At 35.8% G+C, this 22,765-nt stretch overlaps 2 protein-coding genes and 1 pseudogene across 2 annotated transcripts; 1 reads left to right on the top strand and 2 right to left on the bottom strand.

The window, feature by feature from the left end:
* Positions 1-2,203: 2,203 nt before the first annotated feature.
* On the bottom strand, positions 2,204-5,500 carry LOC137733451 (squalene monooxygenase SE1-like). The gene is made up of 7 exons (XM_068472602.1): positions 5,224-5,500; positions 4,063-4,352; positions 3,787-3,955; positions 3,464-3,682; positions 3,100-3,375; positions 2,666-2,944; positions 2,204-2,553 (listed from the first exon to the last, which is right to left on the bottom strand). Exons 1-7 carry the CDS (start codon positions 5,437-5,439, stop codon positions 2,416-2,418), a joined length of 1,587 nt encoding a protein of 528 aa, XP_068328703.1. The 5' UTR covers positions 5,440-5,500; the 3' UTR covers positions 2,204-2,415.
* Positions 5,501-14,286: 8,786 nt separating this feature from the next.
* LOC137733450 (squalene monooxygenase SE1-like) lies at positions 14,287-17,302 on the top strand. The gene is made up of 7 exons (XM_068472601.1): positions 14,287-14,595; positions 15,198-15,487; positions 15,612-15,780; positions 15,888-16,106; positions 16,191-16,466; positions 16,666-16,944; positions 17,058-17,302. The coding sequence occupies exons 1-7, from the start codon at positions 14,377-14,379 to the stop codon at positions 17,193-17,195; spliced, it is 1,590 nt and encodes a 529-aa protein (XP_068328702.1). The 5' UTR covers positions 14,287-14,376; the 3' UTR covers positions 17,196-17,302.
* Positions 17,303-17,626: 324 nt separating this feature from the next.
* Positions 17,627-19,608, bottom strand: LOC137733544 (squalene monooxygenase SE1-like; annotated as a pseudogene).
* Between the last annotated feature and the right edge of the window lie 3,157 nt (positions 19,609-22,765).

The following is a 22,765-nucleotide window of genomic DNA, read 5'->3' as shown; positions in this document are numbered from 1 at the left end:
AATAACGTGGATCGTTGATCTCAGATCCAACGACTGATATTAAATAAGGTTTTTTTTATTTTTTCTACCGTTGGAAATCCAACGGTCCAAAAATTGTTGCCGTTGAAATCCAACGGACGAGGGGAAGCCACGTGGCTTCCCAACATGAACATTTCTTAGTGGGCCGCGGACCCCTCCTTTTTGATATCTTGTCAGCCGATGCACCTGACAGAAAAAGATAAAAAATGTGGCTAACGTCTGGGTGACGTCAGCCTTGCGTCAAAATGCCTTCGGACTCTCGAGCTGGCAACTCGTCCATGCCTGGCCCTCGAACTGGGCCTGTCCCTCGGGCTGCCACACGATGGACCAAATCAGCCGGACTCTTTGGCCCTATTCACTCCATTGTCTCTCGAGCTCCAGCACACACTGGAGCTGCTCTAAAGGAAAAGCCAACCGTGTAACCCTTAGAGAGAGAACAAAGTCTCTTTCCAATGTGAAAATACAATAGAAAGTTTTTTTTTTTTTTTTGGAAACAAATATAATAGAAAGTTTGTGGGAGAGCCAAGAGCCCCCTTTACCAAATTGTCAAAATATATGATGGCTACGGGGAAGTTGGGTCAAGTTATTGGAGTGGAGGGCGGTGGACTGTGGAGCAAATATTTGTCAAAGTACTCGATAATAAAATATTTATCATGGCATTTTATTTATCTTTCATTTGTAGAAATTGTTGCAGTTAATTTATCTTTTATTTGTGGAATTTGTTGGAGTCATTGTCTCACAAGCTCAATGGAATGACTTGAACAACCTGCAGCTAAAAAATGAAATTTAATTTAGAGCAGATTACTTATCAGTTTTAGAGAATTAAGGAATCGGATAATTTAGTGAAAATGTGGATGAACGGAAAACTAATTAGGATGAGAGTCAAAACTGTTAACAAAATGAATTAACGCCTAGTGACCCAGTGGAATTTAATGTTTCAATCCTATGTACACCAGCTGTAACTAAATAAAGATACGAGTACACAAAAATTTATGGGCTAACTATATTTTACACTCTTTAAGTTTGGGGTTATTTTCAAAATGGGCCATAAAATTTTAACTGTTTCACATTACACCCTAAAGTTTTAAAACTGTATTAGTTATCTCATTTGTATAACGAATTATTTGAATCCTCATTAAATTGATGACATGATGAGTGTGTAACTCATAATTGGATGGACATGAAGCCACATTTGTACCAAATTCACTAAAAACTCATTGATTTAATGGGGGATTAGATGTTCAAATAGACAAAAGGTCGAAAACACATACATAGATCCCAAAATCGAGCTGTTGGTATTCCTATCTCATACCATCCCATCTGATTTGGATGCTATAGTGTTTTACTCGTGATGTGTTTATCGAATTTAAAGTTAGTAACTGGCTATTCAATTTTGGAATTTTTAGTTTGAGTTTCTATGTTTAACAGTTGAGAATTTATTGACTTGTGTTTCCTCACAAATGATTTGTGCAGCGCTTGTTCTTATTGAGGCTAAGGATTTGTCACAGGCCGAGCTGCTGCATTCATGGACAGCTGCACTGTATTAGAGCATAACCTGGGTGATGTTATGCGTCTTGAAGAGATAAAGACTAGTATTCGTACTGATCCAAGAAAGGGACCACTGAGAAGGTTAGATCTGGCAACATAGTTTCAGTATTGTTTGGTAATACAAACAACAATGCCCCAGTTTCCATGCACTGTCTAGTAATGCAAATAACAATATGCTTCTAAGAACAAAAACACCAAAAGGGGTACTTCCGATGGTGTTTCCAGAATTTTACACTCTTTCTAAAGCGGATTGATATAGTTTTATAGCCAGTAAACAATGACACCAATTTCCCCTTTGGCCGACCCCGCTGTTACATAATTCCCTTAAAATGCCGCACTCTCTACCAAACCTCAGCACGGAACGTTGATGCTAATTCTCACCTTAGTTGGAATAAGCATGTTTTTCTGTCGTTTTACCTGAAGTATTTTTCTAGCTTAACAATCATGCTAAAATTTCAAAAGGTCATCTTGCATTGCTGATATGCGTCATGTTTTATTTTTAGTTCCCGCCAATTAGTTGATCAAATTTGGTCACGTTCTTTCTGCATTAGAAGGCCATACAAAGAAACTACACTAAATCAGAATTAACAACAAATTAAAGCCAGCAAATCGCAGAAGCAGGCATTGCAAAGGTCGAGAAGGAGTCGGATGTTTGAAGACTTGATGAGTAGTACTAATTAAGTAAAAAAATTGAAGTGTAGACTATTTACGAAGCTGCAGAACAACAAATGGTAAAAGAATTGAGAAAAATAACTTCTCTACTTCCTCTCCTAATTTCAGCAATAACCCTCACCTTGTTTGCGAGGGTAAAAGCTAATATGATACAAGTATTTTGTTTGGCTTTTTTTCTTAAAATATATGCTTCGTTCTTGTTTTGATTCTTCTATGAACAGGAGGAACTTTGTAATATGTTGGCATTGTTGCAGGAAAGAACATTTGTCTAACTCCTTCAGCTTTAATAATCGGGAATATGATTCCTGATGCACTCTGGAAAATGAAAACCAAAAGATTAGTTAGCAATTCATGTTTTTGTTGTTTGTAATATGACTAATGTAACAAGCTTGCTGTTGAGACAGTACTAGGAAAATAAGTAACATACCAAGATCAATCTAGCCCCCAACCACATCCGTTTTGGCGTCGGGAATGGAATCATTAAGCGGCCGACTCCATATATAGCCACAGCAAAGAAATGTAGAAACAGGATGAATGGACGAGGTTTAAGACCTGAGAGTAGAGATATTGGTCCATTTGAACAGATGCCTCCAAGGCTCAAATAGTCAAAGCATGCTTCACGCATTTCCTGTCTTGCGGGGTCAGGCGATGCACAAAATACCTTGTAAAGGGCACCGGCTAATGTGTTTATGGTAGACGACACAGGCTGCAATGAAAATTAACCAATTCCATTAGACACATATTTACATGGATGATAATTATATTTATGACGTGTTATATTGTCAGATTGAACAACATAACATGTTAGACTGCCTTATAAGTGAAAATTTTCTTTTACATATTGAGAATGTTGATACATACCTTGCGGAGTGTGTAGAATGATTTGAGATAATCACACAAAGCAGGTGCATCGTTGAAATCACTTAGGGGTCTCAGAAGATCCCTTAGAAGAACAATGTCGGAAAGAGCCACAGTCATTCCTCCTCCAGTTAAAGGATGTCTCATGTTGAAAGCATCCCCCAATAAAATAGCACCAGGAGTGGGCTGAGGAGCAGCCGACATGCTTTTGTTTTGCATTGTTCTGATGATTCCCTTATCAACCGCTGCTAGAAAAGCCTTTAAGAGCTGACGAGGAACCTGAAACAGCACATTCCTCAGATTAGTCCCTTTAAATCGAAATGACAGGAAATTGAAGCATAATAAAGTCAAGCAAAATAATAGACACCTGAGGAGCCACGACAGTTTTCAAATAATGAGCCATTTCGCCATTAGCTACTGAAGGTACTTTTGTGCCCGGAACATCTACCAAACAACGAACCTCGGTACTACTGATAGGATAAAACAGGATGGGTGAAGGATCTCCCAGAATCACATGTCCATGATTTGCATGAGGAAGCTCACAGTTGTCCAAGATCAACCCAACGAAGCAGGACGGGTTCTCAATCTACAGTATTTAGACAAGTTAGTCTTGTGGGTCTCATTAAAGTGCAAACACTTCCATTTTAATATAAAAGAAATGCTCGAGTTTCTAAAGATCGAATAAAATACATTCGGAGTAGAGATAGAGCGACGCAGATTTGAAAAGCATCCATCGCACACTATTGTTAGCGGAGCATACGTTCTCATCTCCTCTCCGGCCTTGTTCTTGTACATCACTCCCTTGATGGTGCCCTTTTCTTCAATTAGTGTTGTCACTGTTCCTTGTTCCAATTTCACACTGTAGAGAAAAAAGTAATTGAGACATGAGTAAGGGGTACAAGAGAAATTACATCGAAAAATATTATCTTCTAATCATATTCTACAGGAGGATGGGAATTCATGTACTTGGGAAGAGTTGCAGTCCTTTCACGCATTCTTTGGATGAAACGCCCGTTATGAAAACTTCTGCCGGCGATATCAGAGCTATATGTTTCCAAGGGATATGATAGTTTTGTATCATTGCCATTTTTGTAAAGAGCATAACCAAACACTTTCTGAGCATCAATGGACTCATTTGCACAATCTTCAAGACCTAATTCAATTAATTTGAGATAGCCTCCAGGCTGCAATAGTTCACCCACAATTCTGTCTGGCTCACTTAAGTCTCTTTCAATCACATGTACACGTCGTCCTTCCTACATTTGACAACAAGAAAAACTCATGATTAACTCGAAAGGCCACATAATTACGACTTCGATCAACGCCAGGATAAGATCTGAATGCTTAATTAGCAAGCCTTCTCAATGTTCTAGGACAATTACAAACGGACGGAAACCTAACTTTAAAGTGTGAACAAGATTACAACTGTATAGACTGCATTATTGTAATTATTAGCACCCACTAGAGTCGAATAAAAAAATGAAAGAAAAGAAATTAGCTTTCACAACGTCATCTATTGACTGAAGCCTTATATGTACAAGGAAAGAAAGGGTTGGTTTGAAATGCTAATTGGTTTTTTGGATAAACAATAGAATGATCTATACTAAGTTCGATTAAGTTATGAGGAGGGGGATCCAAACTTAGGTGCAGAGGGGGTGTACATTGTTTTAGTCAACTTGGCTAGGGTCGTATCCACTAGATATAATATGCTAATTAGTTTACTCAGCTCTTAGACAAATGTTAGTGAGAAAGATTTAAAAGCGAGTTTTGGGTGCAATATTTATGATAAGGACAATTATTTTTCTTTTTTCTTCTTTAAAACGACGCTTCAAGTATTTTTAAGTATGAAAGCAAGTTTTGAAGGATTCATTCATAGGATTAAGTAAAAAATAAATAAATCGTTTAGAAATAAAAAGTCAGAAAAATACAGCTTCAAGTTTTAACTGTTTAACTTAACTGAGTTACTGAGGAAAATAAAGTTAAAAAAGTAACAACAAAACTAAAGAACTTACTATTCAACATTTATATTTCATCTTTTAAAAAAAAATAGAGAACTTTGGAACTCCGAATAGAGATTATTAAGATCAAGAGAGTTAGACTATAAATAGAGAGAGAAATAATGATCACCTTTCCAAGAGTGTAAGCAAGAGCAGCACCAGCAACTCCGGCACCAACAATGACAACGTCGGTACTTTTCTCAATCTCCGGTGCCAAACAAACACCGTTTTCTGACACAATTGCAACGTCTCTCTTATTTTCGCTCAAAGTAGTGTTTATGATCACAAAGAAAACCGAACCCAACAGAGAAACCAAGACACCAGCAAGAACATACTCGTAAACCATCTTAATCTAATTAATATCTGCTTTAGTTTCTTTAACTTCGCTGTAATTTGTGATTTGTGAATGTAAGGTGCTTAATGCTTGTGGTTGTTATGAAACTTGAATGCGTTTATATAGAGAGAGAATTGTTGTCGGGGAAAGGTTGAAGCTTCTGTGTAGGCGCCTACCATGACTGCTTTGTTGATAGATACGTGGGAATAAGATATCAGAAATAATTAATTATACGTATTACAATATAAAAGAGGTTCATGCACGATTAATTAAGTAGTCATTCTTTTGTTTTATAGTTTTGCGTAGGATGTAGATACAGTGCTTTTTTGAACGTGTGGTCGAATAAGTCATTCTTGGTACGGAGAGTGGGGCCCCGGGTGGAAGTTGGGTCAAGTCATTAGTGTGGATTGACTGTGGACTGCGGAGCAATACTTTGTCAAAGTACTCTCGCCATTAAATATTTATAATGACTTTTTGTTTCCTTTATTTTATTTTTATTTTTTTGGAAACTTTTTGTTTCTTTTATTTGTAGAATTACTTTTTCTCATTTTTAAAGAATCGGATAAGTTAGGAATGAGTAAAATTAAGAAATTAATTGGTATGAAAAGAACCCGTTTCGATTAAACTTTTTTACTATTTGTGAGATCGTGAAAATTCTAGAATCGGAGTAAAGTGGGTTGGAATACAAGCGCTTCCTTAGTTTGATCATGGACTAACCAGACTTAGTTAGGTTGGGTCGTACTAACGGACAAACAGTGCACCACATCATGTGGGGCTCCGAAATGGTAGGCAAGGCATGCAAGTCTTGTCGAGAATGATCATACTTGATTCGCAAGATACGAAATTTATTTTGATGATCTAGTTTTAGTTGAATATCATAACAAGATTACAAAATAATAAAAATAATATTAAATAACAAGAATGCTAAAACGGTTACAAAGTAAGAACTATATCTTGACTAACTTATTAAAATAAACTAATACAAACACTACTATATATAGTGAAAACTAAAGCAAAACCCTAATCCTTAATGGGCAAAAAACTGTAATATCCTTGGCCCACAAGAAAACCATAAATACTAATAAAATAATAACTAATTTACCAACAGTTTCCTATTATCTTGGAGATTCCTATAATCTAAAAATTAGCTTAATTAAGCCTCAATTAATCATAATACCACAGGGAAAGAATATCTATTGCTAGATATCTTCTATAATTCTTCTGACTTTATGAGGATTCAATATCCTAAGAGGATTCACTCATGATAACTATATATACACCCTCATATAGGTTTCATTAAAAGTATTATGATATCATGGACATTGCATGCAATATTATTCTCTCACTCTCTTGCCTACTACTTGAATTCTATGAACTTTATTGACTTGATCGTCAGAGATTCTTCGGCCAGTACCACACTGGTGCCCTAAGGAGTTCACAGTTTGTTTGCTCTTTCTTGTAGATCGTGTTTTGAGCACTCCTCCCTGGATGGTGGTGTGCGAATTTGGTTGCAACACTAACTATATGATGTGTTTCATGGTGTTTATGAGTTGTTGTGGTGGAAGAAATTATTAAGAGACTTTGGTTTTGGAACCAAGTAAGTTATGAATCTACATTTTGGTAATAAGGCAGCTATAAAGATTGTCCATAATCCAGTGCAACATGATCGTATAAATCATGTTGAGATTGATTGATACTTCATGAAGGAGAAATTGAATGTTGGAATCATTGCCTTTTCGTTTGTAGAAATTGAAGATCAACTTATTGATGTGCTTACTAAGGTTGTCTCTAGTAGTGTGTTTTCCAACTCGCTCTACAAGTTGGGTAGGTGTAACATCTTTGATCCAACTTGAAAAGAATGTTACAAGTTGTATATGTTGGTTCTATTGTAAATTCCTTGTCCCACATCGATGAAATACTTGTAAACAACTCTTGTAATTCCTATATATCTCACCAATTAGAAAGTAACGAAATAATATAAAAAATATCCAAATACTATTTGACAATTCTTGAGCATATTCATGACACTTAACTTATTTGAAAATTCTTGAGCATATTTGCCAACGCAGTGTCACCACTAGAAATTATGGCCCCCTTTCTACAATTTCACTTATAATTCACTACGTCCCAAGTTCAAACTTTTAATGGCTAATATTTTCATATAATGAGAGATCTGAAGTGCAATGTTGGAACCAAATTAGCACACCACTGTTTATTATACAAACAATCGTAGGAAACCTACAAAACAAAAAAGATCGTAAAATAACCTACGCACCAATGAGAAATCGGCCAAGGCCCCTACGACAACCTACGCACCGATGAGGAACCGGCCAAAGATCATACAACGATCAAGTTAGGACAAAATTTTAAGAGCTTCAAGCAGTGGTATAAAGCGTAGAGAATGTGATATAGGGGGGTGTATCTATAGTGTTTAATGACAGTCTTTATGAGGATAGAAATCAGTATTAAAAGCTGTGATAATCCTAATAGGAAATCTATAAACATTTTCCTTCTTATTAGGTTAATTGGAGCACACACTCATTTCCATAATAATAGTAATTCCGAAGATTTTCTCCTAATAAGTATAGGATTAGGGGATACATTCCTTGAGGACCAAGTAGGTCATTCTTGAGGCCAAACCTGGTCTACCATTCCAGTGCCTATCAGATTGACTTGTCCCGATAGAACCTAAGATGATCTGATCCAGATCGTGTGGGTCATTCCAACTATATAGATCTGATTGTATTGACTTGTAGGTCCAAGGCATGATCTGAGTTTATCCGCTTCTCTGGATCTGGAGATCTGGTCTTCACTGTTTCTTCCACTTTGGTCCGACGGTCCGAAAATCAAGGTCCCAAACGCAAGACTTTCATTGGCTTCTTTCCTAGATTTGTATGCGGGAGTTTGTAATTTTCATTCCGGGATAGGTTTTTTATTCTTTTTTTTTTGTTGTCAAGTTCTAGGATAAGTTGATTCTAGTGTTTAGGTTCGTGTTTTAAAGATTTGTGCATCAAGAAAAATCAGGAGAAAACAAATGTCGTGGATTACTTGAGGTAAAACATGTGCATTCATTTTAGGAAAATATATGTTTAGAGGTTGAGTTAATTAGGTGAGTGTTATCACCACTTAGTACTACGGTCTAGTGGTATTCCTCTTCATTGGTAAGTAAGAGGTCTTAGGTTCGATTCTCGCCAAAGACGAATTTGAACTACGTTATTGTTAGCTCATTGTGAGATTAAGCCCACCTCCTCCCTTAATGTAGATAACATTGATTGTTCAAAAAAAAAAAAAAAAAAAAAATAGGAGAGTGATATCAAATCTAATCAAATCATATTTATTTAGGTTGGTAATTAGGTCTGTAGAATTGGTTTTACCTTCGGAACACACCTAAGACTGTTTTTCCCTATTATTACTCCTTGTAGTTAGGCGTCCCATTCCTATAAGTCTGCATCATTCTTTCTTCACCTTTTGCATAACCGTAATATTCAATATTACATCTGAAAGGGAGAGGTTTTATGTTTGCTAGGCTTAGTGAGCAACTTTGTGAAACCTTTAGAATCCTTGCATTCATTCATAATCCTACTGTGACATCCCACATCACCCAGGGGAATGATCCTTAAATGTATATTCCCATCCTTACCTAGCACGAGGCCTTTTGGAAGCTCATTGGCTTAGGGTTCCATAGGAACTTCGAAGTTAAGCGAGAAGGGGGCTTGAGCAATCCCATGATAGGTGACCCACTGGGAAGTTGCTCGTGAGTTCCCAAAAAAAAAACCGTGAGGGAATGGTAAGCCCAAAGCGGACAATATCGTGCTACGGTGGTGGAGCGAGCCCGGGAAGTGATCCGCCCCGGGCCGGGATGTGACAAATTGGTATCAGAGCCTAACCCTAGTCGAGGTGTGCCGACAAGGACGTCGGGTCCCTAAGGGGGGTGGATTGTGACATCCCACATCGCCCAGGGGAATGATCCTTAAATGTATATTCTCATCCTTACCTAGCACGAGGCCTTTTGGAAACTCATTGGCTTCGGGTTCCGTAGGAACTTCGAAGTTAAGCGAGAAGGGGGCTTGAACAATCCCATGATGGGTGACCCACTGGGAAGTTGCTCGTGAGTTCCCAAAAACAAAACCGTGAGGGAATGGTAAGCCCAAAGTGGACAATTTCGTGTTACGGTAGAGCCGGGCCCGGGAAGTGGTCCTGCCCGGGTCGGGATGTGACACCTACATTATGTCAGAAATTATATATTATAATATTAATTTATAATATTTAATTTCTGTATGAATGAAAAATAAGAGTCATGTCATAGTTGAATTCAAATTCATGAGTTGTGACTGTTCATTGGAACTTTAGGCAACGGTCACAGTATTTTAAAAAGGGGTGGCTTGGATTCTAAAAAGAGTTTTCTCCAATGTCTTTTATTATTTGTTAGTTAAACTCCGAGTCATGTCTTGAGAGTATGGAATATATGAAGTTTGCCAAAGTCCGAAGATTGAAGTGATTTGACTTCAGATTATAGATTGTTGAATCTTGGGAGACGGACGTCTACCAAACTACAAGCACAAGAGTAGGGGCGAACTTATGTCTTTAGGACATTGCATTTATGCAAGCCTCAATCTGCAAGTCTGTCAGTTTTTTCTAACTTTCTCTTTAGTTGTTTATATTAATCTCATATATAATTGATGTTGTGAATTTCTTTATGATTATTATGATTGGAATTATATTGTTATTTTTCATATTTTCTAATATTGCTCCAACACATTATTGGTGAACAAGCTGTGTGGATCTCTTTGCTCGTGAGGAGGACTTATTGTGACGCAATCATCCAAAAGAGAGCAAAAATAAAAACCAGAGTATTGCAAGACATAAGTATTTGGTAAAGCTTCGAGTCTAGTTTCTAACAAATTGAATTTCCCCATTATGTGTGGGTTTTACCACGTCAATAATATTATGTTATTTGTATCTACATATTTCTTCTTGTTCACATTTACGTAGTATGATTGAAACCAAGATTCAATCATACCACAGTACCACTTAGAAATTTTTATTTGGATTGTTTACCAGTTACATTTGAGTTCATTTGTCCATCCTTGTTTTCAACTTCGACTTTGACAAAGCATTGCTCCGTACTGATGGCTTAGAGACCCGACTTTCCCACTTGCCCCAAGATAAAAAAAATAAGGAAACTTTAATGAAAATGGTTTCTCAAAACTTTTAATTAACCAAAAACCATCTGCTAACTTTATTTAATAAAAAAAGCTTAAATTTTAATAAAAATGACTCAAATTTTAATAAAAATGACAAAAATTTTACATAAGAACAAAATAAAAAAAAAGCATATACTGAGGCGCAAGACCGGACGTCACATCACACACACACTCTCTCTTCCTCTCTTAACCGTGCAACCTCTTTCTCCCTCTCCCTCTTTCGTATGTTCACATCCATTTTTTTCTTTCCTTTCACCTCACCCATCCACATCAACTTTTTCTCTCTCTTTTTTTTTTTTAAATTTTATTTTTTCACCTCTCCCTACTCTTCTCTCTCCTTTCACCTCACTTCATAAACTTTTTATTTTTATTTTATTATTTGTTTATTTGATTATTCTTTCAATTGTTTTAGAACAAACTAAGTAATAATATTACAAAATCAAAAATAAAGAAAAATTTCATTATTTAGTTTTATGAACATTAATACTATGACTATTTCTTAAACAGAACATTGACTACTTCTTAAACTGAACACTACTTCTTAAACCAAACACTATTTTGTAAACTAAACATTGACTACTTCTTAAACTGAACAGTATTTCTTAAACTAAACACTAACTATATCTTAAACGGAACACTAATATTATCATTACTTCTTGAACTAAACACTGACTATTTTGTAAACTGAATACTGACTATTTCTTAAACTGAACGCTAATACTATTACTATTTTGTAAACTAAACACTGATTATTTCTGAAACACTGACTATTTCTTAAACTGAACACAATAGACTATATATATTAAACCAAGTAATAGTACTATCACTATTTCGTAAACAAAGTACTAACTATTTTTCAAACCAAACACTAGTAGTATCACTGTTTCGTAAACTAGTACTGTCACCATTTTGTAAACTAAGCACTAATTATTTCTTAAACAAAAAACTAACTATTTCGTAAACTAAACACTGACTATTTCTTAAAATCGAACACTAGCACTATCACTATTTTTTAAACTATTTCCTTACAAATTACTGTCATGTATTGATGTTAGCAATATATTTTTTTTATCTCAAATTTCTCTCTCCTTTTAAATTTTTTTGGAGATTGTTGATGTCAGTTTGAAAGGATTTGGTTGGCTCTACCCTCACAAACTTTATTTAATGATAAGGACAAAAAATAAAAAATAATCCAACCCAATCGCGCGTAAGCACGCGCCAACCAATTCAAATATCAAATCAATCATTTGCTGCAACTGTGAGCAGATAGTACTGATAAGAAGACTAAAGTGCAAAATAAGTAGTGGGAGTAGTACAATGAATAATGAGATGAAATGAATGGATGAAATAAATTATTTTTAAATTATTTTTAGCTTCGAATCTCGTAGATGGCAAATTCGATACTAAATTAGGCTGCCTATTGTGTAACTTAACCGAACTCCCTCTCCCTTTAATGTAAAATATCAATGTACTAAAAAAAATATTAATTTTCAAAAGGGTCGTGCATTCACAGATACATACCTAAAAAATAAATGTGTGCATAACACAACTTTTCAAAAAATCTACACTTGATAAAAAAAAATAAAAAATAACTACTTATTTATTTATAAATTTATTTTTCTATACACATATTTTAATTATTTCTGATAACTGTTTCAGCCCTCAATCAACTCCTAGTTTCGTCCCATCGAAAATTAAAAAAATGGTTTGTAATTTATTATGTGGCGGATATCTGTAAGCCCACGCACATATCTTTGACACATTAACCAAACTAGTCTCAATGGCAGTGCCACACTCTTTGACTAAGTTTTTAGATGAATTCATGTGTTTCGCTCTCTCATCTTTTTCATTTTTTAGTCAACACTCGGAGATCATGGTGCGTTGTACGCGATCTTTAGTCCACCATGTGTTATTTTAATAAATTTGGAACATTACGACAAAATTCAAAGAGAACAATCGGAGTTCTAAAAATCTATATAAATGCATTCATTGGATTTTTTCCAGTTCGAATTGGAAATTTTAAAGGCAGAACAAATTCCAACTTAGATCCCTGAAATTTCCTAAATTCTATCCAATTAATATAAGAATCGGAGGCAAATGAAAAATAGCTGCCAATTCATGTGTTTCGATAGGTTTACTCATGAAAGTTGCATTCATTTTTTTATTTCTTATTTTTTGTTAAATGATTACCCAAAAGATTATATAGTCATGATCCGGAGATACATTTTAGCACATATTTTTGGCACAGTTCAGTTAGTCTCGTTTCATAAGGTATTTCAACAAACCGTTTATGTTTTAGATCTTCCCTCAAAGATCATCTTTACTAAAATTCATCCATATCCGAAATTATGACTATTGAGTTAAATAGTAGTCATTTTAGTGTTTCTTTGAAAAAAATTTAGTCATTCATTTTCTCTACTACAAATGAATGTTTTAAGGCAAATTAGGGATGGTCGTGCCTTAAAAAAAAAAAAAAAAAAAAAAAAAAAAACTACTTCTGTTGTGTTTCAAGAATAATCAAATCTAAAATAAAGTAGATGAGCATTTGATAAGCTCTATTTTTAAAAATGTTGTGAGTATAAAAAGCAATGTAAAGGTGTTTGTTAAATTTTAATGTGAGTGATATAATATAATTCTATATAATGACAAAAATAAATATGCTAGTGGATGGTGGCGGCAACAGTGGGGACGGCAGCAGTGGTTGTGATGAAAATGGCAATGGCGATGGTACCAATAGTAAGGTGTGTTGGTGGGGTGTAAAGGTAGCATTGGTGGCAGCAGAAGTGACGGTGATTGTGGTGTGGCGGTGGTGGGTGTCATTAGTGGTGACATCGATGGTGGTGGTAAGTTCGGTGGTGGTGTAAGGTTGGTGGTTGCAATTGTAGGTGATGACAACGATATCGATGACAATGGCAATGGGGGTAGCGGTGGAGATGGCAATGACAATCGTTGGGGGTGGTCATGCCAATAGTGGGGTGTTGTGGTTGGCGTGCAAAGATAACATTGGTGGTAAGGGCAGCGGTGGACGATTATGACGGTGGTGGTAGAAGTGATTGTGGTTGTGGTGGCGGTTGTAGTGGTTTGATGTGATGACAATTGTGGTGGCGGAGATGGTGACAACCATGGTGGTGGTGGTGGTGCAGTATGTAGTGGAGGTCACTTTGTTCTCTAAGCAATGATGTAATTTTTTTAAAATTAATGAGGGTATTGGATGAATGAAGAATATTCATTAAAAGCTCTTTGCTTTTATGAAAGTAGTTTTAAAAGCAACTTACGAACTACTTACATAAATGTGCATATATATATATATATATATATATTGCGAAAAAAAGAAGAAGATTAAATTAAAAAAAAAACTCGGAGATATATATATATATATATATATATATATATACATATAAAATATGTTTCTGTATGACTTTGGACAAGTGAAACAAAAAGATTAGTTGTAATCAAAATCAAATAATGCATAAATGAGTGTGACACCATTAAATTGTCCTCCCAAGTGACCGTATCTTTGTCCTCTTGCCCACACGATTTTCACATAATCCACACGCTGTTAAAATTCATTAATAAAAAAATGGCCAGAAACACCGCGGCAGGTGCCTACCAAGTTACCAACTGCAGTCTCCCAGTCTATATAAACGCCCTTCATCTTCCATCATAAGCATCAAGCACTTCATCTTCACAACCAAATTCTAGACAAACAAAAACACTAAATCGCAAAAGATTAATTAATTAAATTATGGTTTATGAGTATGTTCTTGCTGGTGTCCTGGTTTCTTTGTTGAGTTTTGTTTTCTTCCTCATCATAAACACCACCTACAGCGAAAAGAAGAAGGAAGACGTCGCGAATGTTTCTGAAACTGGTGTTTTTTCGGCGACGGAGATTGAGAAAAATACTGATGTTGTCATTGTTGGTGCCGGAGTTGCTGGTGCTGCTCTTGCTTACACTCTTGGGAAGGTGATCATCATTTCTCTCTCTTTATCTTCATAATCTACATTCTCTATAGTTTATATTTTTTTATTTTTTATTTTTTAAGATGAATGAATGTTCAATAGAAATCGTAATCATCGTCAATCGTTATTAGCATTATAGTTTTTCAACTCTAGCTATTTTTTTACTCTTTATTTCTTATTGCCATTTTTTTTTTAAATTAAAACCCCGATTTCATAGTTAAAAATGCTTGAAACATCGTTTTTAACCAGGGAAAACAAGAATGGACCTTAATATTACCCTAAACGCGCTTTTTAAATGTTTATCACTAACATTTGTAGCATTTATATAAACTATACAATGGAGGATTCAGTCAATAAATGAAGTTATCAAAGCCAATTTCTTTGTTTTTATCTTTATGAGTTGGCTCTAATATGGGGTGCTAATTCCAGTCCAAACAGTATATTAATCCTGTTCACACAGCTAAACTTTGGTTTATGGTAGTTTGTAACTGTCATTCGTTTTGCTAATTAAGCATTCGGATCTTCTTGTCCTAGCGGAGCTTAATTAAAGTTGTAATTATGTAGCCTTTTGAGTTAATCGTGAGTTTTGGTTCTTGTTAAATATAGGAAGGACGGCGTGTACATGTGATCGAAAGAGACTTGAACGAGCCAGACAGAATTGTTGGTGAACTATTGCAGCCTGGAGGCTATCTCAAGTTGATTGAATTGGGTCTTGAAGATTGTGCTAATGAGTCCATTGATGCTCAAAAAGTGTTTGGTTATGCCCTTTACAAAAATGGCAATGACACAAAACTGTCATATCCCTTAGAAACATATAGTTCAGATATCGCCGGGAGAAGTTTCCACAATGGACGTTTCATCCAAAGAATGCGTGAAAGGGCTGCAACTCTTTCAAAGTACGTAAATTCCCATTTTCCTTCTGAGTATGATAAGAAGATCATCATGATTTCTTGGCGGTGATTGTTTGGATGTAATTTTCTTTGTACCTCTTATTCATGTATGACAATGTTTTCTTTGCAGTGTGAAAATGGAACAAGGAACAGTGACAACATTAATTGAAGAAAATGGCACTATCAGAGGAGTGATGTACAAGAACAAGGCCGGAGAGGAGATGAGAACATATGCTCCGCTAACAATAGTATGCGATGGCTGCTTTTCAAATCTGCGCCGCTCTATCTCTACTCCCAATGTAATTCATTGATTTCAGTCTTCAGAATTCGAACATTTCTTTTATATTTTAGCATTGAAGTGTTTGTTATTATAGACCAACAAGACTAACTTGTCTAAATACTGCAGATTGAAAATCCATCCTGCTTCGTCGGTTTGATCTTGGAGAACTGTGAACTTCCTCATGCAAACCATGGACATGTGATTTTGGGAGACCCTTCACCCATCTTGTTTTATCCTATTAGTAGCACCGAGGTTCGTTGTTTGGTAGATGTACCCGGCACAAAAGTACCATCAGTAGCTAACGGTGAAATGGCTCAGTATTTGAAAACCGTGGTGGCTCCTCAGGTATCTATTATTTTGCTTGACTTTATTAAATTTCAATGCCATTCATTTTGATCGAAAGGGACTAATCTGAGGAATTTGCTTCAGGTTCCCCATCAGATCTTAAAGGCTTTTCTAGCAGCGGTTGATAAAGGAATCATCAGAACAATGCAAAACAAAAGCATGCCGGCTGCTCCTCAGCCCACCCCTGGCGCAATTTTATTGGGGGATGCTTTCAACATGAGACATCCTTTAACTGGAGGAGGAATGACTGTGGCTCTTTCCGACATTGTTCTTCTAAGGGATCTTTTGAGACCCCTAAGTGACTTCAACGATGCACCAGCTTTGTGCGATTATCTCGAATCATTTTACACGCTCCGCAAGGTATATTGCCGCATTTCCTATATGTAAATTAAAATTTTCTCTTATTAGACAGTCTGACATGTTATATTGTTATTTCAAGCACTGATTCACAATTTAACAACATAATATATATATATATATATATATATCTATCTTGGTGAGAGCATATTATCATGCATGTGGAAATGTGTGTGATGAAATTAGTTAATTTTCATTGCAGCCTGTGTCATCTACTATAAACACATTGGCCGGTGCCCTTTACAAGGTGTTTTGTGCATCGCCTGACCTCGCAAGACAGGAAATGCGTGAAGCATGTTTCGACTACTTGAGCCTTGGCGGCATCTGTTCAAATGGACCAATATCTCTACTCTCCGGTCTTAACCCTCGTCCAATCAGCCTGTTTCTCCATTTCTTTGCTGTGGCTGTCTATGGAGTCAGCCGCTTAATGATTCCATTCCCTACACCGAAACGGATGTGGTTGGGGGCTAGATTGATCGTGGTATGTTTACTCATTTTCCCAGTACTTTCTCATCTGCAAGCTCGTTAAATAAGTCATATTACAAACAATACAAGCATGAATCGCTAACTAATCTTTTGGTTTTCAATTTTCAGAGTGCATCAGGAATCATATTCCCGATAATTAAAGCCGAAGGAGTTAGACAGATGTTCTTTCCTGCAACAATGCCAGCATATTACAGAGCTCCTCCTGTTCACAGAAGAATCGAAACAAGAACGAAGCTTAAATGTTAAGAAAAAACCAAACAAAATACTTGTATCATATTAGCATTTACCCTCGCAAACAAGGTGAGGATCATAGCTGAAATTAGGAAAGAAAGCCGAGCAATTATGTTTCTCAATTCTTTTTAGCATTTGTTGTTCTGCAAGAAACTTGTATCAAACTCTTGCAGTTCGTAGTTAACCTACACATATTTTTTTTTAAATGTTTGACTTAATTGGTTGTACACATGAAGTCTTCAACTCTTGCAAGTTTCAACTTTCAACTACTTTTCTTTTGGGGAAAATCTTGGAGGCATTCTGTTTTGTTTGGAATTCATTAGAAAAGTGGCTGTGTTCCACCGTGTCGTTCATTCATATTATAATTAAAATACTTGTGTTTGTTTTCCTTGATGTCCACTAATAATAACTTGTGCTTATACTGTAAAAAAATATTCATAGAGAATTCATGCTTGGGACTTCACTTTTGTGCCCGGAACATCTACCAAACAACGACCCTCGGTACTACTGATAGGATAAAACAGGATGGGTAAAGGATCTCCCAGAATCACATGTCCATGATTTGCATGAGGAAGCTCGCAGTTGTCCAAGATCAACCCAACGAAGCAGGACGGGTTCTCAATCTACAGTATTTAGACAAGTTAGTCTTGTTGGTCTCATTAAAGTGCAAACACTTCCATTTTAATATAAAAGAAATGCTCGAGTTTCTAACGATCGAATAAAATACATTCGGAGTAGAGATAGAGCGACGCAGATTTGAAAAGCATCCATCGCACACTATTGTTAGCGGAGCATATGGTCTCATCTCCTCTCCGGCCTTGTTCTTGTACATCACTCCCTTGATGGTGCCCTTTTCTTCAATTAGTGTTGTCACTGTTCCTTGTTCCAATTTCACACTGTAGAGAAAAAAATAATTGAGACATGAGAAGAGAAATTACATCGAAAAAGATTATCTTCTAATCATATCCACAGGAAGATGGGAATTCACGTACTTGGGAATATTTGCAGCCCTTTCGCTCATTTTTTGGATGAAACGCCCGTTGTGAAAACTTCTGCTAGCGATGTCAGAGCTATATGTTTCCAAGGGATATAATAGTTTTGTATCATTGCCATTTTTGTAAAGAGCATAACCAAACACTTTCTGAGAATCAATGGACTCATTTGCACAATCTTCAAGACCTAATTCAATCAATTTGAGATAGCCTCCAGGCTGCAATAGTTCACCCACAATTCTATCTGGCTCACTTAAGTCTCTTTCAATCACATGGACACGTCGTCCTTCCTACATTTAACAACAAAAAAAACTCATGATTAACTCAAAAGGCCACATAATTACGACTTCGATCAATGCCAGGATAAGATCTGAATGCTTAATTAGCAAACCTTCTCAATGTTCTAGGACAATTACAAACGGACGGAAACCTAACTTTAAAGTGTGAACAAGATTACAACTGTATAGACTGCATTATTGTAATTATTAGCACCCACTAGAGCCGAATAAAAAATGAAAGCAAATAAATTAGCTTTCACAACGTCATCTATTGACTGAAGCCTTATATGTACAAGGAAAGAAAGGGTTGGTTTGAAATGCTAATTGGTTTTTTGGATAAACAATAGAATGATCTACACTAAGTTCGATTAAGTTATGGGGAGGGGGATCCAAATTTAGGTGCAAATGGGGTGTACATTGCTTTAGTCAACTTGACTAGGCTCGTATCCACTAGATATAATATGCTGATTAGTTTACTCAGCTCTTAGACAAATGTTAGTGAGAAAGATTTAAAAGCAAGTTTTGGGTGCAATATTTATGATAAGGACCGTTATTTTTCTTTTTTTCTTCTTTAAAATGATGCTTCAAGTATTTTTAAGTATGAAAGCAAGTTTTGAAGGATTCATTCATAGGATTTAAGTAAAAAATAAATAAATTGTTCAGAAATAAAAAGTCAGAAAAACACAGCTTCAAGTTTTGACTGTTTAACTTAACTGAATTACTGAGGAAAATAGAGTTAAAAAAGTAGCAACAAAAGTAAAAAACTTACTATTCAACATTTATATTTCATCTTTAAAAAAAAAATAGAGAACTTTGGAACTCCGAATAGAGATTATTAAGATCAAGAGAGTTAGACTCTATAAATAGAGAGAGAAATAATGATCACCTTTCCAAGAGTGTAAGCAAGAGCAGCACCAGCAACTCCGGCACCAACAATGACAACGTCGGTACTTTTCTCAATCTACGGTGCCAAACAAACACCGTTTTCTGACACCATTGCAACGTCCCTCTTATTTTCGCTCAAAGTAGTGTTTATGATCACAAAGAAAACCGAACCCAACAGAGAAACCAAGACACGAGCAAGAACATACTCGTAAACCATCTTAATCTAATTAATATCTGCTTTAGTTTCTTTAATTTCTCTGTAGTTTGTGATTTGTGAATGTAAAGTGCTTAATGCTTATGGTTGTTATGAAACTTGAATGCTTATAGAGAGAGAATTGTTGTTGGGGAAAGTTTGAAGCTTCTGTGTAGGCGCCTACCATAACTGCTTTGTTGATACGTACGTGGGAATAAGATATCAGAAATAATTAATTATACATATATACAATATAAAAGAGGTTCATGCATGATTAATTAAGTAGTCATTCTTTTGTTTTTTAATTTTGCCTAGTATATATATAGATATAGTGCTTCTTTTGAACGTGTGGTCGAATGGGTCATTTTTGGTATGGAGAGTGGGGACGCGGGGGGAAGTTGGGTCAATTCATTAGTGTGGATTGACCGTGGACTGTGGAGCAATACTTTGTCAAAGTACTCACGCAAGTAAATATTTATCATGACTTTTTGTTTCTTTTATTTGTAGAATTACTTTTTCTCATTTTTTAAGAATCGGATAAGTTAGGAATGAGTAAAATTAAGAAATTAATTGGTATGGAAAGAACCCGTTTCGATTAAACTTTTTACTATTTGCAGGATCGTGAAAATTCTAGAATCGGAGTAAGGTGGGTTGGAATACAAGTGTTTCCTTGGTCTGATCATGAACTAACCAGACTCGGTTAGGTTAGGCCATACTAATGGGCCAACAGTGCACCACATCATGTGGGGCTTCAAAATGGTAGGCAAGGCCTGCAGGTCTTGTCGAGAATGACCATACTTGATTCGCAAGATACAAAATTTATTTTGACGATCTAGTTTCAGTTGAATATCATAACAAGATTACAAAATAATAAAAATATTATTAAATAATAAGAATGCCGAAACGGCTACAAATTAAGAACTATATCTTGACTAACTTATTAAATTAAACTAATACAAGCACTACTAGTGAAAACTAAAGCAAAATCCTAATTCTAAATGGGCAAAAACCTCTAATATCCTTTGCCCACAAGAAAACCATAAATAATAAAATAAAAACTAATTTTCCAACAGTTTCCTATTATCTTGGAGATTCCTATAATCTAAAAATTAGCTTAATTAAGCCTCAATTAATCATAATTCTACAAGGAAAGAATATATATTGCTAGATATCCTCTAGAATTCTTCCGACTTTATGAGGATTCAATATCCTAGGAGGATTCACTCATGATAACTATACATACACTCCCGTATAGGTTTCATTAAAGGTATTCCGATATCGTGCACATTGCATACAATATTATTCTCTCACTCTCTTGCCTACTACTTGAATTCTAAGACCTTTATTGACTTGATCGTCGGAGATCCTTTGGCCAGTACCACACTGGTGCCCTAAGGAGTTCACGGTTTGTTTGCTCTTTCTTGCAGATCGTCGTTCGAGCACTCCTCCCTGGATGGTGATATCAAATTTGGTTCCAACACTAACTATATGATGTGTTTCATGGTGTTTGTGAGTTGTTGTGGTGGAAGAAATTGTTGAGAGACTTCGGTTTTGGAACCAAGTTATGAATCTACATTTTGATAATGAGGCAACTATAAAGATTGTTCATAATCCAGTGCAACATGATCATATAAATCATGTTGAGATTGATCAATACTTCCTCAAGGAGAAATTGAATGTTGGAATCATTGCCTTTTCGTTTGTGGAAATTGAAGATCAACTCACTGATGTGCTTACTAAGGTTGTCTCTAGTAGTGTGTTTTCCAACTTGCTCGACAAGTTAGGCATGCGTAACATCTTTGCTCTAACTTGAAAGGAGTGCTACGAGTTGTATATATTAGTTCTATTGTTAATTTATTATCCCACATCGATGAAATACTTGTAAACAACTCTTGTAATTCCTATATATCTCACCAATTAGAAAGTAATGAAATAATATAAAAATTATCCAAATATATTTGACAATTCCTGAGCATATTCATGACACTTCACCTATTTGAAAATTCTTGAGCATATTTGCCAACGCGGTGGCACCACTAGAAATTATGACCCCCTTTCTACAATTTCACTTATAATTCACTACGTCCCAAGTTCAAACTTTTAATGGCTAATATTTTCATATAATAAGAGAATTCTGAAGCGCAATGTTGGAACCAAATTAGCAAATCATTGTTTATGATACAAATAATCGCAGGAAACCTACAAGCCAACAAGAAAAGATCGTAAAATAACCTACGCACCGATGAGAAACCAGCCAAGGACCCTACGAGAACCTACGCATCGATGAGGAACCGGCCAAATACCCTACGATGATCAAGTTAGGACAAAATTTAAGAGCTTCAAGCAATGGGATAAAGCGTAGAGAATATGATACAGAGGGTGTATCTATAGTGTTTAATGAGAGTCCTTATGAGGATAGAAATTAGTATTAAAAGTCGAGATAATCCTAATAGGAAATCTAGAAACATTTTCCTTCCTATTACTGATTAATTGGAGCACACATTAATTTCCATAATAATAGTAATTCCAAAGATTCTCTCCTAATAAGTCTAGGATTAGGGGATATGTTCCTTGAGGGCCAAGTAGGTCATTCTTGAGGCCAAACCTAGCCTACCATTCCAATGCCTATCAGATTAACTTGTCCCGATAGAACCTAAGATGATCTGATCCAGATCGTGTGGGTCATTCCAACCATATAGACTCGTAGGTCCTAGCCTACCATTCGTGTGGGTCTTCACTATTTCTTCCACTTTGGTCCGACAGTCTGAAAATCAAGGTCCCACATGCAAGACTTTTATTGGTTTCTTTCCTAGACTTGTATATGTGAGTATGTAATTTTCATTAAGTTTGGAGGTTGAGTTAATTAGGAGTGATATCGTCATTTAGTACTACGATTTAGTGATATTCCTATTCACTGGTATGTAAGAGGTCTTAGGTTCGATTCTCATCAAATGTGAATTTGAACCACGTTATTGTTAGCCCATTGTGAGGCTAAGCCCACGCACTCCTCTTAGTGTAGATAATATCGATTGTTTAAAAAAAATTAGGAGAGTGATATCAAATCTAATCAAATCATATTTATTTAGGTTGGTTAATTAGGTCTGTAGAATTAGTTTTACCTTAGGAACACACCTAAGACTGTTTTTCCCTATTATTACTCCTTGTAGTTAGGCGATCCCCGTCCTATAAGTCTACATCGTTCTTTCTTCACCTTTTGCATAACCGTAATATTCAATA

The sequence above is a fragment of the Pyrus communis genome, chromosome 5, assembly GCF_963583255.1.
Source record: "Pyrus communis chromosome 5, drPyrComm1.1, whole genome shotgun sequence".
Classification (NCBI taxonomy): domain Eukaryota; kingdom Viridiplantae; phylum Streptophyta; class Magnoliopsida; order Rosales; family Rosaceae; genus Pyrus; species Pyrus communis.
The sequence above is the reverse complement of the archived record's forward strand: the minus strand, read 5'-3'. Positions and strand labels throughout refer to the sequence as shown.

Coding starts and splice junctions, on each gene's coding strand:
- LOC137733451 (XM_068472602.1), bottom strand. CDS start 5,439: ATGGTTTACGAGTATGTTCTTGCTGGTGTCTTGGTTTCTCTGTTGGGT. Junction 4,353..5,223: donor TTGCTTACACTCTTGGAAAG/GTGATCATTATT, acceptor TGTCAAATGTAG/GAAGGACGACGTGTACATGT. Junction 2,945..3,099: donor CATTCTACACACTCCGCAAG/GTATGTATCAAC, acceptor TTTTCATTGCAG/CCTGTGTCGTCTACCATAAA.
- LOC137733450 (XM_068472601.1), top strand. CDS start 14,377: ATGGTTTATGAGTATGTTCTTGCTGGTGTCCTGGTTTCTTTGTTGAGT. Junction 15,781..15,887: donor GCTCTATCTCTACTCCCAAT/GTAATTCATTGA, acceptor TAAATACTGCAG/ATTGAAAATCCATCCTGCTT. Junction 16,945..17,057: donor TGGGGGCTAGATTGATCGTG/GTATGTTTACTC, acceptor TTCAATTTTCAG/AGTGCATCAGGAATCATATT.